Raw genomic sequence first — 17,225 nt, forward strand, 5'->3', positions numbered from 1 at the left:
TTTTGAATTCACTTCTGTAGAAACTACTTTTTGTAAGACATGCTGTAGTAATCTAAATAGATTCTGTTTTAATAGGCTTTTTGCAGCAATACTATCTTTATCTTAACAATATATATATTATTTCAATATATCAATCAATATACAGTATATAAACAGTATATCAACGACTTATCTTTAGCAATATATCGAGCAATATCTTTATCAAAAATTGTTCCAGTAAGAGACGAACAGGATAAGTAATAATTTGAGTTCCATTTAGAGTTAAAATACACTCAGTTTGGGGGTAACCCTACCTAACAAGATTAAGAGCCACTTTAGCCTTTTGATAACATTCAAAATAATTAAAAAATGAATTACTGTTCAGTCATGTCATCACATGTCGACTTTAAATACTTGGGTACCATCTCCAGGTGGTGACATATCTGTGTGGCAGACACTATACCCTTACAATTACACAATGGGCACTCAAGCCCACACACTTGCAAATGTCATAAACATCACACAGCGTTCGTCCTCCACTGCTCTCACCCACATCATTGCCTGTCCGTCATGTGCTATTATTTATCCACAATACACAAGCAGCGATTTGTGCCAGTCACAACACCTTTGGCAGGCATTAAGGTCTTTATTTATGCTCCATCTTTTTCAGCCCATTGGGTTAATGGCCATCTGTCAAGCCATTATGTTGCCAACTATTTATCAGTGGCTTCCACCTTTGTTTTCACCAATGGTTTCACTCTCTTGTCTTTGCAGGCCCAGGATTTCTATGTAGAGATGAAATGGGAGTTTACCAGCTGGGGTGAGTACACCCTATTTTATTCTGTTCACTGACACCTAATAACAGTGGGGCAAATAAGTATTCAGTCAACCACCAATTGTGCAAGTTCTCCTCCTTGAAAAGATTAGAGAGGCCTGTAATTGTCAACATGTGTTAACCTCAACCATGAGAGACAGAATGTGGGAAAAAAAAAAAAAAAAAACAGAAAATCCCATTGTTTGATTTAAAAAAAAATTATTTCCAAATTAGAGTGGAACATAAGTATTTGGTCACCTACAAACAAGCACGATTTCTGGCTGTCAAAGAGGTCTAACTTCTTCTAACGAGCTCTAACGAGGCTCCACTCGTTACCTGTATTAATGGCACCTGTTTTAACTCATTATCGGTATAAAAGACACCCGTCGACAACCTCAGTCAGTCACACTCCAAACTCCACTATGACCAAGACCAAAGAGCTGTCGAAGGACACCAGAGACAAAATTGTAGACCTGCACCAGGCTGGGAAGACTGAATGTGCAATTGGTAAAACGCTTGGTGTAAAGAAAGCAACTCTGGGAGCAATTATTAGAAAATGGAAGACATACAAGACCACTGATAATCTCCCTCGAGCTGGGGCTCCATGCAAGATCTCACCCCGTGGCGTCAAAATGATAACAAGAACGGTGAGTACAAATCCCAGAACCACACGGGGGGACCTTATGAATGACCTACAGAGAGCTGGGACCACAGTAACAAAGGCTACTATCAGTAACACAATGCGCCGCCAGGGACTCAAATCCTGTACTGCCAGACGTGTCCCCCTGCTGAAGCCAGTACACGTCCAGGCCCGTCTGCGGTTCGCTAGAGAGCATTTGGATGATCCAGAAGAGGACTGGGAGAATGTGTTATGGTCAGATGAAACCAAAATAGAACTTTTTGGAGAAACACAGGTTCTCGTGTCTGGAGGAGAAAGAAGAACACCATACCCACATTGAAGCATGGGGGTGGAAACATCATGCTTTGAGGCTGTTTTTCTGCAAAGGGACCAGGACGATTGATCTGTGGAAAGGAAAGAATGAATGGGGCCATGTATCAAGAGATTTTGAGTGAAAATCTCCTTCCATTAGCAAGGGCATTGAAGATGAGACGTGGCTGGGTCTTTCAGCATGACAATGATCCCAAACACACAGCCAGGGCAACAAAGGAGTGGCTTCGTAAGAAGCATTTCAAGGTCCTGGAGTGGCCTAGCCAGTCTCCAGATCTCAACCCCATAGAAAATCTGTTGAGGGAGTTGAAAGTCCGTGTTGCCCAACGACAGCCCCAAAACATCACTGCTCTAGAGGAGATTTGCATGGAGGAATGGGCCAAAATACCAGCAACATTGTGTGAAAAGCTTGTGAAGAGTTACAGAAAACGTTTGGCCTCCGTTATTGCCAACAAAGGGTACATAACAAAGTATTGAGATGAACTTTTGATATTGACCAAATACTTATTTTCCACCTTGATTTGCAAAGAAATTCTTTAAAAATCAAACAATGTGATTTTCTGTTTTTTTTTTTTTCCACATTCTGTCTGTCATGGTTGAGGTTTACCCATGTTGACAAATACAGGCCTCTCTAATATTTTCAAGTGGGAGAACTTGCACAATTAGTGGTTGACAAAATACTTATTTGCCCCACTGTACTTAACAACCTACCTACTGCACCTTACTACCTCTTACTCCCTACTCAGCCAACCTACCTACCTACCTACCTGCTACGGCTGTGCAGGACTAGTCATTCAATCTTTTAATGGCCGACTGATAATTAAACGTTTCGTATTTTACTAGTCGGTTAGATGCATCATCATGCATCTTGAGCCCCTTTCAGACATTCGCTGAACTCCGGTTAAGTCCCTGGATTTAAACGGGTAGCCCTTATGTCTGAAAGCAATTTCCTGGGTCAACTGACACAGAGATGACACAAACATTTACCGAGTCGCTTCGATTTATAATGTCCGGGACTTCACCGGGACGTGGCATGCATGAAAGCAGGCGGTCAATTCTCCGGTCATACCGCAAAGGCTGATGATGTAAATACCATTGTTGGCTGATCGTCATTTCCTCTTTCTTTGCGTCAGATGAAAAATGGTATACCAACATAGCAATTATCAACACGGCAAATTGAAAAGATAGCTAAATTAAACTGGAAACATAACAAAATTAATTTGCTACTGAATCGTAAAGCCAAGAAAGAGACAGCCCATCGTCCATCCATTGAAATGTGTGAGCTTTTTCATTGCCGCTGCCAAACAAAAATGACGTCATGTCCGGCTTATAAAATCCCGTCCCTCCCCCTCCACGCACAGAGAGTGCAGAGTCGCCAACACGGGACAAGTCTGAAAATGTCCAAGGTAATTCCCCATATCTGAAAGCCATGACACGGGTAAATCCCGTGTCATATTACACAGGAATTTAGCGGGATATAAGTCTAAAAAGGCATTGGTCTTCGCACCTTTGCCTATGGCTGAGCAGCCAGGGAGAGAAATTAAATGAAATGAAAGCACTCGGTAGTACTTTGGGTGTCAAATTCGCCTCTTGTAGACCTTTCGCCAGGGTAGCACATTTTGGCAGAACACCGGTTTCATACTCTTGTCTCGTCTCATACCGTCTTTCCTGTCCATTTTGCTTTTGCTGCTCATTTTGTGAAATATCAAGAGTGCTGTCATGCTCATTAATGTTACTCCCAGGTTCAAATTGCAAGGGTCAAAGGGTTGAACAGATGACTTGTTTATACCGCTAGAGTCATACTCTGGAGGCTCGGTAGCATAACCATGTGATGTCACCGCCCTGCGACGTCAACAACAATGGCGACCTACTAGTTTAACTAATTTTACAAATGGTATAAAAACAAAAACATCAAGAGGAGTTTTAATGTATTATTATTTAAACTCATAATAAAGTTTATCTTTTAAGAACTACAAGTCTTTCTATGCGTGGGTCCCTTCAAACTTTTTATCAAATATGCGTATTAAATTGCGGGTTTTCTTGCTAGTCGACTAGTTGCAAATAAAATCTGAGACTAGTTGGCAGGGAAATTAGTCGAAATTCCCATCCTCCCTACCCACCTATTTACCCACCTACCTACCTACCCACCCGCCTACCTACCTAGATATTCAGACTATAAATGAAAAGTGTAAATGTCCTTTAATACACCGTCAAGTGTGGTCTATATGTAAAAAAATAAACAGTTTTCTAGGAAAATTTGGTGGGTGCATCCTTGAGTCAGGTGCGCATTATAGAACGAAAAAATTATGTATCTGTCTGTCTGTCTGTCTGTCTGTCTGTCCATCCGCCGTACATGTATTTAACCTATCTATCTACCTATTTGTTCTCATATTTAGTGCCCCTGGTGTCGCGTATCTGCCCTAGTGACACCTATAGAGTGTGGAAGAGTGGTCAGTGTCTCCGCGTTGACACGACTCTCACTGGATTTGAGCAGATGACCTGGCAGAGAGGAAATCGGAGCTTCATTTTCAGGGGGCAAGGTCAAGATCTTCAGTTATATTCACAAATGCATGACTTGTATTCTAAAAGAACATTCATATGCCAGAATTAGGCTGCTGTTTTCTCACATAAATCAGCAGTTTCTTGAAATCATAGGATGGAAGTACGAAATCAATCTAATTCTCCATCTAATGCAAATGAGACTGTCTCTGTATTTTTCCAATGACCGTCTTCCTCCCCCTGTTCCTTTCTTTAGGATCACTTCACAACTCCTTGTACTTATTCTTCTCCCCTGGTGCCACAGTTCTCATTTTATATTTATAATCGTTCCTCATACAGCTTAAATAATTTTTCGACTTCCTTCATTTTTCGGCCCTTCCCTGGACTCATCTTAAACTACAAAATGTTCCTCCCACTCATCTTTTCCTCTCTTCCTCTGCCCGTGTGAACCTATTTTAACCTGTTTCCTCTTCAAATCACTGTTGTTTAATTTGTACACTTAATGGTACTGTATGCATTATCATCTGCCTTAAACATTCAACCTGGTTTAACCTTTCTCTATTTATCGTGATCTCATATTCCAGACTCAAACGCAGAAGTGATCGAGGTCGACCATGACAGGCAGCTGGTGTTCTGTGAGACCCTGTGTGTCTCATCACTCACGGCGCTTTCGCCTGCCCGGGGCAAAGGTGCCGCCTGTGGCAGTACGGCAGCAGGTTTGGGCCTGCTGGGGGGAGTGCAGCCCAGTGATGAGCAGGTAGCGGCCCGACTGTCTGCCGCTGTGGTGACCACTCAGCTGGATACCCGCAACATTGCCTTTGAGAGGTCAGATGCAACACATTTTTTACTTCATCGGGTACTATACTATATCACATACTTCACATGAAAAACATGACACATTTGAACCAATTGGCAATTTGTGTACTGTATACTTTCAAGGATGAATGGGATGCAGGTTTAATGCTAGAATTAGTACTAACATTATGCTGCAACAATGACTGATCTAATAATAGTTTAAACAAACTGCACAGTTATTGGCCCACTTTTCATTTCATTTGTATTCCTAATAATGATTATAATGCCAGTTATACCTAGGGTTGGGCATCGAGCATCGATGGGACCTGGTTCTAAAACTCTGATGCTCTCGGAATTGTTCGAAACTGTTCGAACTTTAAAATTTCGATTCCATGTTTCGATGTCCTGACCTTCAAGCGGAAAAAAATTGCTGCCGAAAACTACGAATGAGAAGCGACAACAAGCGCGTGTTTGTACATTGCAACTTAATGACAACCATGGACATGGTGCGGCGGTGCTCAAAGTTTAGGCTCAACTTTACAAAAAAAAGACCAGTCAACATTTGCAACGCAACTATATCATGCAAAGGTGCACGACCAATCTGATTAACTCATTCACTCCCAGCCATTTTCACCGGTGCAACCCCCTTCGCTCCGGCTGTTTTACTGGATTTTGACAGATTTTGCAAGTCCCACAGAAAATTATGTTCAATTGCTATATAAACACGGATCCCACCAGAAGAAAGATTAGACTCCCTTCTTTCAGCAGCAAAAAAAATTAGTTCATACCTTTTTCCATTCTTTAGAAAGCAGCATTAGAGAATAGCTTAGTTTGAGCAATTTTCCAATTTCTGATGAAAAAAACAGAAAAATTGAGATTTTTGTAAAAGCATACATTTCAAACATAACTTTGACTTTAACACAGCTATTTTTTGCTTTTGTGACATCCTAAACATCTGAATAATGTTTTCCTTCCACAAAATAACATAAACAACAAGACAAATAGAGCTTTTGATAGCAAAGTAACAATTTATTTTCACATGGTTGGACTGTTGGGCTGGGAGATGGTGCTGTTGTGGCTGCCGCGGCTGTCTCGGCCGACAGGGTTGGCTTTTCCCTCTTCACCGCCTGTCTCATCAAGATGGATTTTCTTGAGTCTTTCTTTTGTGGTGACCACTGCCTCGTGGCGGAGTCCGCCTGGGGAACTTGTGTGGGGCATGTTATGTTCCTGGGGGGAACTGGTTTGGTCGTGCGCGTTTCCATCTGAGTCGTGGGACACTGGAGGCTCGAGGGGGACGCGAGCGGCCGAGCATAGCAGCGTGGGCTCTGCTCGGCGAGCAGCACGGACTCAATGGCATTGTCCGCTGCACTGGTGGTCCCAGTGTAGGTTCACTATCCTCTTCCCCTCACTATCCACTCGCTCTCGCTATATAAGCTATATAATTGGCCGAGGAAAGGCTGTCCCGTGAAATGCCTGTTTAAAAATGTTCCCGTTGTTACTTCTTGCGTTCGCTTAAAAGTGCCCATTTAAAAAGGAAAAGCGATGGATGATACTCCACGCAGAGCGTATTATTAACAAATGTTAAAGTTGTATAAACATATAGCGAGAATAAGGAACGTCACTGACAAGCACAGGCCCCCGCGAGTGGATAGTGAGGGGAATAGGATAGTGCACCTACACCGGTTGTTCTGCCCTGCCGCTTGGCATCCTGGACGTCCTCCTGGTCATCGCACTCGGTCATTCGTCGCCTGGCGTCCCGGACGTCCTGCCGGTCATCCCGCTCTGACTTCCCTCGCCTGGCGTCCTGGACGTCCTCCTGGTCGTCCATTGGTCATCTTCCGCCGGCACCCTGGCCATGCGGCCCAGCTGTTCGTTCCATTGAATCGGGTTGCAAATGAGTTAAACACCTCCGGCTTCATGGAATACAAGTGCCGAGTAGCATAGCTGAGTGCCGTGCCGGTCTTCTAACTAGTCACATACAGGGAAGTAAAACAATAAATTATGTCTGTCTTCTGCTGTTCCCACGATCCGACCCCGGATTAAACAGTAGATGGATGGATGGACGGACGGACGGACGGACGGACAGATGGGCTAGTACGAGAATAAGACGTATTAGTACGTCGGGCTATGGTCGATGTCACATGTATGTAGAACAAGATGCAAAATGACAGACTCGCTGATGTTGGTTAACAGCCGCCATCTTAAAGCAGTAGATGCCTCCGTTAAAATCAACAGTATAAAAAGATCTACAAATTATAATCAATAGAAAAATTTATACTAATGCTTCGTCGTAGCTCCCAGCTAAGATACATGTATTGCAAAAGAATATGTGTAAATGTTTTCTCCGTAAGCTTTTGAAAAATAAACATCTTTGTGAAAGTGCACTCCTGTGGAAAGAAACTTCATCACATTCAATTTCAAAGACTGATATTTATACACAAGTTAAAAATAGCTCCTTGAGAAGTTCCTTTTATTCATAAATTTCATATAAATTGTATTAATAATGGTACAAATAATAAATAATAGGATAATAATGATAAATAATTATTCATTTTAAATTCATATAAATTAAAAAATTATTGAGAAGTTAAGACATTAATATAAACTAATATATTTTAATACTATAATTTTTTTTACCCTGCCTCCTGAAAGAATCGGAATGGAGAATTGGTTCGGAACCGGAATCGAAACATGGACTCGGAACCGGAATCGTCCAATTCCAAATGATGCCCAACCCTAGTTATACCACGGAAATGCTCTTATTTAGAGGGAAAAATTAGACCAATAGGAAAATGAAACCTTAACAACATGTGAAGTTACTTCACCAGGCTATAGAGGAAGTCGGCATGATGTCACAAGGACGTCACCTCGCTTAGCAACGTGTCGCCATTTTGTGAAGGGGGCACGCACAGCTAAACATTCCCTAGACAAACGTCTGAAATTCATATAATTTTTTATAATTTATATATATATAATTTATTTATAATTTTTGTTTTGCGTCTTTTTTTCATAAAAACGTCTTAAACATGGCTTACTATTATCACGAGTCACTGCCGACAGACGCGAGGAGGCGATACAATTTAAAATTACCGTGTATTGGCTTGTAAATCTGCCCATACAAAGTCACAGCTGATAGCTGGATGAACAATCCAAAGGAATGGCCTGCAGTGGAGTTCGGAAACATCTACAACTACCTCATAAAGTCACCCAGTAAGTTGACCTTTATCAATTACGTGGAATATGTACCGTGTGGAACTAAGAAAACTGGTAGTATATACGGAGTGATTATTTCTTTGCCTGGCACGACCAGACTGTTCTCCCTGTATTTTTCAAACACTGAGAGAAAAGTCTGGGAACCAGCCCATTAACGGCGTCTCAAGCAGGTACAAAATCAATCGACAAACCAGATTAGTTTATTTGCGTGACGTGTTCTTAACGAGCAACGTCACTCTTGCGCGTCGGAAATTGTCTCCACAACAACACAGATGGTGAACAGGAGAGCCGAGAATACGTTCCAATCCACGGTAAAATCAGTTTTAAATTACCAAAAACACATCGACACGAGTCATTGACAACAGTCTGTCTCGCGCTAGCCATGTTGAATAAACTCCGCTCTCCTCGTATGTTTACTTCCGCGCGCAAGTCCCTCATCCTGCCCTCGTCGTTTTACTAACGTCACGTCTGCCCGTCGCTGATTGGTCCACTCCGCTGTCTGTTTGCTGTGGCTTGCTCCGCCCTGGAAATTGTATCCGCTGATTGGTGGCCAGACTCAATAACTGGAACAGCGGTGAGTCTGGTGTGGTGTACCAGGCAAATTATTTCTGCCGTAACCGGTAATTCGCCTCCAAGCGTTATTTAGCCGTGAACACGTCACGGCAAAATAACCAATTCCCACCAGGCCAATAATATACCGATTGACTAATCAGAGCAGTTCACTGCAAAAGAAAAATAACGCTTTGCGAGTTGCTGGTTACGGTAATAATAACCACTGCCTAGTCTATTGAATCCTAGCAGCTAATTGGGGCAAAAAAAATCCATTAAAGTTTACTCGCCAGTAATAAAATGTCGGCTGCTAACGTAAATGTACTTGGATTTAGGTTCCCACAGGTGAGAATAGTCCACGGAACAGTCTTCTTTTACTGTTCCTTGATTAATTGATTTCAGCCATTTGTTTCTCCTTTTCTTTTCACGAGGAAGAATGAAGAACTTCAAATGCAGCTCCAAACTCTTCCTTGTGTGACAACCCGCAACACAGCAACTTTTAGTCATTCCGACGGACAAAATACCGCAAATAAGACGAAAGTTCAACGCGTTTGTATTACAATGCACGACAGAGCAACTGCTTGTGACTCGTCTTTTGCTCCTATTTCAATATGGCGACGCTTTGTTGTGGCTGGTGACATCATTAATGCCCAGATGTCTTACTGCGTCCATGACTCAAACCTTCAATTAGCAAAACAACTGACCAAGTGAGTTCTGAGTTGAGTTCTAATGGAAAAGACAAGGTAATAATTTAAATCTATCTCGCTAATTCCCCTTGACACTTAACTAATTTATTACAGCCCACTTGGCTCTCACTGTCTTTAAGTATAACGCTTCATGGCCGAAATCTGACTAATTGTATACAGGCAGAGTAAAAAGAAAAGTGAAAGATAATTTTCTCTGAGAGAGCAAGAGGACTGAAAGCAATGTCTCTAGCTCAGAGTTTCATCCTTGCCCTTCCTTTTCTCACCTTTACATGGTTCACTACTCGCAAATTACCTTTTTATCACCCTGGATGACAGGATGATTCTGTTAATTAGACATTAATCAATCACAGAGCATGTGTAGACAAACATCCATTCAGACTCACATTTTTACTATGACTAAAATTATCATGCACGTGCTGAGAATACCTATTTGAGCGTTTCAGTGCAACCAAATGAGGAAAAAAGATAAATGACGCCATCTCTTGGCAATGTGTGTATTTGACCTTGTTTCTCTTTTATATTTTTGAACTGCAATATGAATCAACGCCCACCTCAGAAATGCTCACTTGATGGTTTGCATTTTAAGATTGTGTTTGAGCATGTTTTTGAATGCAAAGCCATACACGTTTGAGAAAACTGCTTAAAAAGTATCCACTAAATTTTGAACGGCTTCCACCATGCTGCGAATTACAATAACCTGGTTGACTGCGTGGTATGCCAATTTTCTGTTAATGATCAAAATGAGGGTTAGAATAGAATAGAATAGAATAGAATAGAATAGAATAGAATAGAATAGAATAGAATAGAATAGAATAGAATAGAATAGAATAGAATAGGCCTTTACTTTCATTATACAGTTGTTCAATGAAATTGTGGAGCATCTTCCTTTACAGTGCAGGATCAATTAAAATCTCAAAATTGACTTGCAAGTACAAAGGTATAAAATCTAAATAGATATAAATATATATGTGTCTGGAGAACATAGTCCTATGTTGAGGCAGTGCAAATAATCGAAGTGAAGTAGCAGCAGTTGACAGTGAATGCATTGAATATTTCACGTTAATTTTGCACATAAGTATTGCACATTGAATATGTGTGAATAGAAGTGAAGTAGCAGCAGTTTGACAGTGAAGGCATTGAATATTGCATCTTTATATTGCACATGAGTAAGTATCGCACATAGAATATTGCATGTAAGTGAGTATTGGAAATTGGGTGATGTGGTGTTACATATGGCAGTTCATGGTGGAGATGACTTTAGTAAAGACACTGTTCCTCATAGTCTGTTTGTTCTTGCTTTTAAACACCCATGGCATCTCCTAGAGGGGAGCCGTTCAAACAGCTGGAAACCAGGATGTGAGCTGTCCTTGAGGATGTTTAAAACTCCACTGAGACACTGGAAGGAGTAGATGTCCATCAGGGAGGGGAGAGGACAGCCAGATGAGCCAATGATTCTCTGAACTGCCTTGACTGTCCTCTGAAGCCTCTCCCTGTATGCGGCAGTGCAGCTCCCGTACCAGGTGGAAATACAGTATGTTAGCAGGCTCTCAATGGATGAGTGGTAGAAGGCCAGCAGCAGTTTCCTATCCAGCTTGTTCTTCCTGAGGACTCGCAGGAAGTGCAGACGCTGCTGAGCCTTCTTTATGAAAACTGTTATGTTTGCTGTCAATGAGAGGTCATCTGAGATCTGGACTCCCAGGAACATGAAGGTGTCGACCCCCTCCACACACTTGCCATTGATGTACAGTGGAGGCTGATCGGTTATGTTCCTCCTGAACTCCATGATGAACTCTTTGGTTTTGGTGGTGTTCAAGGCCAGGTTGTTGTCTGAGCACCAGGCTGAGAGTTTGTGGACCTCCTCTCTCTAGGCTGCCTCATCTCCCTGTGACATCAGTCCAACCACTTCGGTGTCATCAGCAAACTTGACGTCTGTTTATTTGAATAAATCATGGTTGCTAGGTCAATGGAGCGTTTTCGAATTAATATTTAGATGACTGGATCTATTTTGAATAATCTTTGCTCTGCTTGGCCGTCGGTGGGAAACTTGTGGGCGTTGGAAATGCGTGTGGTGACTTTGATACGTCACAGAGACACGAATTGCAGTCAGTCTTCCATGACACTAATAAGATTGGGTACCAAAACCCATTAAAATTTGGTACTGGTTCCGAAGCAACCTATGGTAAACGGACTGAATGAAAAGAAATATTTAGCCTCATTTTGGTGCCTGAGCATTAAAAGCTAATCCTAGTTCTGTAGATGTAATCACATGATGTTGAGTTCATAATGCACTCAGTCATTGCTAATTAAATGAGGTAACTTGGACAACTATTGTAAAACTGCAGTTCCCACCTTTGCCTCTTGCTGTTTGTCCCTTTGACAAGCATAGCTTGTGAGTGATATTCCACCTTTGTTTCATTAACATGAGTGTTATGTAGCACATTTGTGGTACGAATGTTTCATTTATGTTTATATACCGTATTTTTTGGACTATAAGACTATCAGTTTTTTTCATAGTTTGGCTGGGCGTGCGACTTATACTCAGGAGCGACTTATGACATCATTTCACATGTTATTTTGTTGTTTTGTAGTGACACTGATGGTTTGGTAAACTAGTTAGCATGTCCTTTATGATATAGTTATCTGAATAACTCTTAATAGCTATGGCCGGGTTCGCTTTCTGCCTTTGGCAATGTTTGTTCAATTGTATTATTGACTTTTTTTATATTGAAGTGCATGCTTTTAGTTTGTGGCACTTTCACGCCCACGCGGGGGCGCACTCGCACTTGTTTACGCGAAGAACAGCACTCACACGCCAGAAGAAGACCGAGAGCTACGTAGCTCTGACTGAGTGGGCGAGTTAGCGAGAGAGAAACACGGCTGCGAACCTACATTCATTGTTTATGCTTCTAAAATATCTCTACAGAGGCAACGCCTGTGTGTATCATCTTTTCTGTTCTTGTTGTGTGTTTTCCACCCGCCATCGGACACTTACAGCCAGTTGTGTGGTTGTTTGAACGATGTGCTGATGCTAGCGAACGCATGCTAACAGTTTGTGTCATTGCTGTAATAGCACCTAATTATCATTTATTTACGTTGATGCGAACCTATTTGGTATTGAGGACGAAATTGATTCAGCAAATTATACGGACGTCCAGCATTGTCATTTGGGAGTTTAGCTCGCTGTATAGCCAGGGCCGAGCCGTAGCGTCCTGGTGAGAACAATTTATTCGCATTTCATTGTTCATGCATCATGTAACATCATACCGTACACTTATTAAGCATGATGTTCTCTGTCGTATTTTTATTTGAAATTGCCTTTCAAGATGAAATATCTGTTCTATGTGTTGGATTTGATCAAGTAAATTTCCCCCAAAAATGCAACTTATACTCCACTGCGACTTATATATGTTTTTTTCCTCTTCGTTGGGCATTTTATGGCTGGTGCAACTTATACTCAGGTGCGACTTATAGTCCGAAAAATACGGTAGTTAAGTGACAATTATGTGCTGTGAAACTACATTGCAAGTTCTGCTTTGCTCTTTGAATTAGCACTTTGTAATTTACAATTGTGTGACAGTCATTATTTCATCGATAAATATTTCATTGCATAGATACGATATGTTTACGTCATTGCAGTTTTACAAATAAAGTGCTCTTTTCAAGAGAATAGAGACAGCAGTAAAGCCCATTCAATAATTTTCATGATTTTGAAATAGTTACCAGTACTCTAAATTGTATTCAGTTTGGAACTGTAAATTCAATGGTAGTGTTTTGTATGTGTGGTTTTTTTTTTTGTTAATTGGGGTGGTGGGAGTATTGATTCAAAAACCGTTCAAGCACCAGAACTGTTTTAAAAAGTAATGAGTTGTAACTTGTATTGGATATAACCCAAGGGATACCCAAACTTAGACCAAACCTTATTTCACAATAATACAAAAATAAAATATTCACTCACTTCACACTCCTGCTTCAGCGTAGTTCTGTGCATGATTGCGTGCAGAGAAACATATTTTAGTCAGGAGGCAAGATTTTGCTGGGACTTCCTGCTTCGAAAATGCCCAGACATTGCTTTAATATTTCTACTTGAAGAAAACATTCATTCACTTGATACCAACACACTTACACAGTGCATCAAGGTCATCGTCGTCTTGCAGGCATCTGGGGGCTATGCACAGGAGATGGAAAAAAGAGAGGTGATGGAGAACCGGGTGAGGAGGCCAGCTTTTGCCGTCGTGCAAGCTGAGAAGAGTCCCTCCCGGCTGCTTAGATGGAACATGAGTGGAGGTCAAGTGAAGTGTGGCAAAGATAGGAACTATTCTACTACCATAGATTTAAATAATGCTTTCGTCAGCGCTTCCGATATTAGTGGGCGTGGAGTAAAAATGAAGAGGGCAACTACTTGCATAATCGGGATCGGTGTGACGTCCCACCATCCATTTGCAGAATGATTAAACTAGCAAACGTGATTGCAATCAAATACAATATTACATAGAAGGTAGGGTTGTACTTTACCTTAAACTGGGTTAGGATCCAGTTTTCCAACTGTTAGAGTTTAATACACAGTTGCCTTGAACAGTATGTTTTAAGGACAAAGAAACAATAGAGAATATAATATTTGCCTGAGCTGAAATAATGATGCGATATCTGTTGATTGCAGGAACAAGACAGGCATACTGGGCTGGAGGAGCGAGAAGACTGAGACAGTGAACGGATATGAAGCCAAGGTACAGAGAGCACTGACAAGCTGTTGAGTGTTTCAGTGTCTCACGCTGTTCAGGCAATCCATGAATGTCAAAACTCAATTAATTTGTCCTACACTGACACATTAACTTTAATTGTACCTTTCCAGAAGAATTGCAAAGTTATATTGTACTTTTATATTGCTTCCTTATTGCTTGTGATGCTAGATTTTATCACCAGAATGCACATAAGCAGCATCCCAATCTTAATAGTCTCCAACAAAATGTAGAAAAAAGAGGTCTTTATTGTGACTTTGACTAACAATATAGTTACCTTAGACCCCATTAGTTTTTTTTCTAGCACCATGAGGGATCGATCCGGGACAAGTGTCACACATTCAGGACCATCAATCACCACTGCTTTAAAAGCAATTCCGACAGGCCTAAGCAGTTACTGCTATTTTCTACATCGCTGATTTAGTGTTTGTGACATGTTTGGACAAGCTGAGCTGAACTGCTTTCTTCTCTGCACTTGTGGAGCATAGTCTAATGATGCTATACGATGAACATTTTCGTGTGGTAGGCCAAATTATTCAAGTGCATTGTTGTGGGGTTAATGATTTTTACATTTTTATAACAGCCATAAAAAGGAGTCGTTACTCAGCATCGCGCCAAGCAGTCGTTTGGTCCTTAATTGCTTGCTCATCAACATTTTCATCTTTTCTTCTATTTTTAGGTGTATGCTGCATCAAATGTAGAGCTGATCACCAGGACCAGAACAGACCACTTGTCAGACCAGAACAAGAACAAGATTAAAGGTTCCTCACTGTAATTTATCTGCTAAGATCGAATGTTTTCTGCTTGTTAAAGACAATCGAAGTGTTGGCTCTTCACAGCAACAGCAATTGACACACTTTGTTGCTGTGACCTCTGCTGTGAGGGTTATCCAGCTCACCTTAGCTCATCACCCCGAGGCTCCCGCCTTTCAACACCCGAGTTGATTTTGGAGACACACTTTTGGGCTGTGAAAGATCAGAACATCCAATCCTAGAATTAAGCAGGATTTAGAAGGCTTGCATGATCAAACGGGGTCAGTGACGCCTAGATCACACTCCCCATCTGAATTTTAGTATGGTTTAGTTTGGTATGAAAAAATATAGTATAAAATCACCATCAAATGTGATGGGATCTTTGTCAAAAAAAGTGTCTGCTTCAACTAAAACCACCCAAACATTTATAGGTTGTCATATTTTAATGAGGATATAGTATGCAAACAATGACAGAAGGGGGAAAAATAAGTAAGTGAACCATCACATTTAATAATTTGTGCCCCCCCCCCCACCCCCACCCTTTGGCAGCAATAACTTCAACCAGACGCTTCCTGTAGCTGCAGATCAGTCTGGCAAGGTAGTTCAGTCAGATTGTCTGGCATGAATCGCTGTTTTTAGGTCATGCCAAAGCATCTCAATGGGGTTCAAGTCTGGACTTTGACTTGGCCACTCCAGAACATGTATTTTGTTCTTCTGAAACTATTCTGAAGTCGTTTTACTTCTGTGTTTTGGATCTTTCTATTGTTGCAGCATCCTTCTTCTTTTTAGCTTCAACTGTCTGACAGACAGCCTCAGGTTTTCCTGCAAACATCCTGATAAACTTTTGAATTCATTCTTCCAGCAGTTATTGCAAGTTCTCCAGGCCCTGAGATAGCAAAACTGCCCCAAATCATGATGCTCCACCATGCTTCATGGTGCGGTTGAGGTGTTCCATTTTTCCTCCACACATGACGTTTTGAGTTTCTTCCAAACAATTCAACTTTGGTTTCATCAGTCCACAAAATATAAATTCCAAATTTTCTGTGGAGTGTCCAAGTGTCTTTTCGCGAACATTAAACAAGCAACAATGTTTTTTTTAGACAGCAGTGGCTTTCTCCGTTGAGTCCTCCCATGAACACCATTCTTGGCCATAGTTTTACATTTAGTTGATTTGTGCACAGAGATGTTGGACTGTGCCAGTGATTTCTGTATGTCTTTAGCAGACATTGTAGGGTTCTTTTTTACCTCTCTGAGAGTATTCTGAGCTGAACTCTTGGTGTCATCTTTGGTGGACGGCCACCAAAGAGAGAAGCAACAGTGCCAAACTTTCTCCATTTGTAGACAACTTCTCTGACTATCGATTGATGAAAATCCAGACTTAGAGATGGTTTTGTATCCTCTCCCAGCTTTATACAAATCAACAATCCTTGATCACAGGTCTTCAGACAGCACTTTTGAACGGAGCAATGATGCACATCAGCCAATGCTTCTCATCAAGACATTCCTTACAAGATGTGTGTTTTATAGTGGGCAGGGCAGCATTAAACCACTCATTAGTTATTGGGCAGAGACCTGACTTAAAATATTTGGTAAAAATTGGTTTCAATTACTCTCTGTCTCCTTAGTCATAGGGTTCACCTACTTATTTTTCCCTCTTCTCTCATTGTTTGCATGCTATCCTCATTAAAATATGAAAACCTATAAATATTTGGGTGATTTTAGTTAAAGCAGACACAGTATTTTCATCTGTGTGATTTTGACAAAGATCAGATCACATTTGATGGTGATTTTATTCAAAAATGTGGTAAATTCCAAAAGGTTCAGATACTTTTTTACACCACAGTATGAAAAAAATATGAGAGGCTCGATTTTGTATGTGCAGTATAAACACTAACCTCCATATTCCCTTACCCTTTATGTCAACCATTCATCTTCTGACCAGAGAACCTAACAACATTTGAATGCCAACTACTACAGTAAATGCTAAAAAGAGAATTTAAAGGGTGACCATTCAAATGTTAGGGGGAAGTGGTAATACAGTGGCACTTTGATTTACAAATATCCCAACTTACTAGTTTTTTTTCTCAGTTATAAGCTGTACCTTGGTCGATTTATTTGCCATTCAACCTTTTAGCTACATTTATTGTTTTTTGTTTTTTATTTTTAATACATTATTAAAACATGCCCGAGTATATAATCTTTAAAAATATATTATTTAGCACCAGACACACA

The 17,225-nt window shown here is 40.9% G+C and overlaps 1 protein-coding gene across 3 annotated transcripts in view; it reads left to right on the forward strand.

Annotated features, from left to right (window-relative positions):
* ankrd13b (ankyrin repeat domain 13B) overlaps positions 1-17,225 on the forward strand; it is an 89,660-nt gene that overhangs the window by 40,929 nt on the left and 31,506 nt on the right. For all 3 annotated transcript variants that reach the window (XR_009063521.1, XM_057839566.1, XM_057839567.1), the window contains exons 4-8: positions 754-799; positions 4,139-4,282; positions 4,826-5,066; positions 14,163-14,229; positions 14,921-15,002. Coding sequence is in view for 2 of the 3 variants with exons in the window: in XM_057839566.1 (XP_057695549.1) it covers positions 754-799; positions 4,139-4,282; positions 4,826-5,066; positions 14,163-14,229; positions 14,921-15,002 (580 nt within the window). In the remaining variant the exon portion in view is untranslated. The remainder of the gene's footprint in view (positions 1-753; positions 800-4,138; positions 4,283-4,825; positions 5,067-14,162; positions 14,230-14,920; positions 15,003-17,225) is intronic.

This window comes from Corythoichthys intestinalis, chromosome 6 (genome assembly GCF_030265065.1).
Source record: "Corythoichthys intestinalis isolate RoL2023-P3 chromosome 6, ASM3026506v1, whole genome shotgun sequence".
NCBI lineage: Eukaryota > Metazoa > Chordata > Actinopteri > Syngnathiformes > Syngnathidae > Corythoichthys > Corythoichthys intestinalis.